General features: G+C 41.1%; 1 protein-coding gene across 1 annotated transcript in view; it reads right to left on the bottom strand.

Moving 5' to 3' along the window:
- The window catches only part of LOC106517517 (single-stranded DNA-binding protein 2), a 62,287-nt gene extending 60,370 nt beyond the window's left edge, over window positions 1-1,917 (bottom strand). The window contains exon 1 of the mRNA XM_014008400.1: window positions 1,714-1,917. Within this exon, the coding sequence (XP_013863854.1) occupies window positions 1,714-1,769 (56 nt within the window). The 5' untranslated portion in view covers window positions 1,770-1,917. The remainder of the gene's footprint in view (window positions 1-1,713) is intronic.
- Window positions 1,918-2,673: the final 756 nt, after the last annotated feature.

The following is a 2,673-nucleotide window of genomic DNA, read 5'->3' as shown; positions in this document are numbered from 1 at the left end:
GACTAAATCAACCTGTGTTGAAGTGAAGAAAACAGACTGTTGCTCCACACCAACAAAACCAAAAGCAGGATTTTGATTTCAAAAAAATCAAAGCAAAGACAACCCTCTCTGTCTTGATCAGGTCAGCTGAAGTGAAGTAGATAAACCATTTTATGGTCAAGGAAGGCAATATTATAAATAAACTATTGTAGTTATCATGCATTGTCATTGTAAGAAAGCTCTGATTACTGCAATTATCGAGAATAGATAAACACATAATTAATTTGAAATATGATTTTGCAAGCCTACAACACTGCCTTACACATGCTTTGCTTGTCTGAACCGTTAGCTATGAGTTTTTCCTAAAAATAAACACGTGTATGCAAGATGCCAGTGGTAGAGGCAGCGTAGGAACACGTGTACAAATGTTTCTTGGTTATCAGTGGTCTTTTATGCCATGTACAACACAGCTGCAATTTCATTTTATTTGATAGAATCCTTGTGTTTGGTTCTACAGTTTTCCAGTGTAGTTTTCTAGACAAGGAAATTATTACAACAACATGATGCCTGATTAGCGAGCAAGTAAGAAACAAGAAATGCTCAACTTCAGAGTAAAGTTATGATAAACTTCCACGCCGGAGCCGTCGCTTTATGGCTCAGGACGTGAATTCTCTGCAGTGGCGTGATTAAAACTGCCCGAAAAATCACCGCAAGTCATCATGTACACTAAACATCACTGACATCCAGGAGGTGAGGCTTCTGTGCAGAGGATACCGAAGGACAAAACCAACCGCAGACATCTGCTGCTGTACAACTCAGGCTTTGAGCTCAATGYATCACCATAATGCATTCTTTCTTAATATAACTGTTTTTGTGAATTACATAAAAAGACAACCATTTCAATGTTACCTGATCAATATTTGTTGTAAGACTGACTCTATATAAATCACAAAAATGCTTTAAATAATGTCAAAAGAAAAACACATCTTAAATGAGAAGTCTTTCTGGGTGGACTGAGTCGATCAWCGTAATGACACCTTGCCATATAAAAATGTTGTTTATTGCTATCAAAGTAAGCCTCCTGACTTCAAACTCATTCTGAAGTCTCAGTCAAAGGAAACACGCTGATTATTCCAAGACTTTTTACTCAGATCTTCCCAAAAAAATAAAAAAAAAAATAACGTGGACCCTGTTTGACTGCTGTTACAAACCTCATCCTCAGTTGGGAGACAGGATTTCACACAAGACACAAAAACACATCGCCTGGTGAGCAGTCTGAAGCTTGTAGGGTTTTTTTTCCCACCAGACAAGACAAAAACAAAACAAAAGTGATAAATGTTCAAAACAAAGCATGCAGAATGAGAAGACAACAACATGCTGCTGAGAAATGACATCACAAGAACAGGAGGTTTGGATGCAGAAGAAGATAATTAGTAAAACCAACTTAAAAAAAAGAAAAAAAAAGAATTGAATTCTAGCCCTTTAAGTCTACAATCAACCGATAAAATGTCTGTGTTAAAAAAGCAGCCAACTTTCCCCAGCCTGGCTGAACACAGAGCTCCATGCCGCTGAGAGAGTGAACCTCCTTGTGCCCTCCCCTCGTGCCGCAGCTCCGCGCGTGTGTGTGTGTGTGTCAGTGTGTGTGTGTGTGAGAGAGAGAGAGACTGCCCTCCCGGCCGCTCATGAACTTCCCTCACACAGCCGCAGTTTCCTCCCCCCATAAATAAAACTTACTTTTCTCTGGCTTGGCTGTCGGACGGCACGTTGCTACTCTTGCCTTTGGCGTACATGCTTGCAGAGAGCTCCGATTGTCACGCACCTGTCAACCCATCACAACCTCCCTGGGCACAGCCCCGTCACCATGGTGACACAAGCAGCGGCGTCTTCCATTGGATGTCCCGCTGTGCAGGACCGCCCGCTCGCTATGGCAACGCGGAGTGAGCGACAGCTGCAAGCCCCGCCTACCTGAGGGGCTGACTCCACTCACCTCCTCTCTCTCTCTCTCTCTCTCTCTCTCTCTCTCTCTCTCTCTCTCTCTCTCTTCACTGATTGGAAAGGTTTTCCTGACACACACACACACATGTATTCACACACATCTGCAGTTCCCTCCCTCATTCTCCTCTCTGAGGGGGGAGTTTGAAACCGTCCAGCAATGGGTTTTTTAAACAACTGGCTTAGACAATCACACCCTCTTCTGACACACTGCGCAAACAATACCACTACATTTCCATCTGTGTACTGTTCACTTAGGTGTTAAAGGTGTTCACTGGAAACTATAAAATAAAACACACTCAAAAAACAGAATGCCCTGGACTATATGAAATGGTGCGGTAGTTTGAAAAAGTTTATTTAGGTAGTTTTCCAGCTATATGTGCAATTCTGAAATGCAGGTACTCACTCAGTGTAAACAAAGCATTTGGAAACTTAAAGTGCCTGTGACATGCATATGCTTCAAATACAAAAAAGTAAAAAATATATATATATGTGAAACAAAACTTGGCATAATACATGTGATTTCACCCCTTTTTAACTGCCATGTTCTATTGAACTTAGCTCAGCCAAAATGAAACAGGAAGTGACATCAAAGGGGAACTCTTTGAGAAAGAAAACTCCTTGTTTTTTTGTTTTTTTTTTTTTTTTTGAAACAATGTTTTTTAAACTCTGACTGTTCTTCATCTCATTCCAGTGGCGGAT

The sequence above is a fragment of the Austrofundulus limnaeus genome, unplaced genomic scaffold (assembly GCF_001266775.1).
Source record: "Austrofundulus limnaeus strain Quisiro unplaced genomic scaffold, Austrofundulus_limnaeus-1.0 Scaffold49, whole genome shotgun sequence".
NCBI classification, from domain to species: domain Eukaryota; kingdom Metazoa; phylum Chordata; class Actinopteri; order Cyprinodontiformes; family Rivulidae; genus Austrofundulus; species Austrofundulus limnaeus.
The sequence above is the reverse complement of the archived record's forward strand: the minus strand, read 5'-3'. Positions and strand labels throughout refer to the sequence as shown.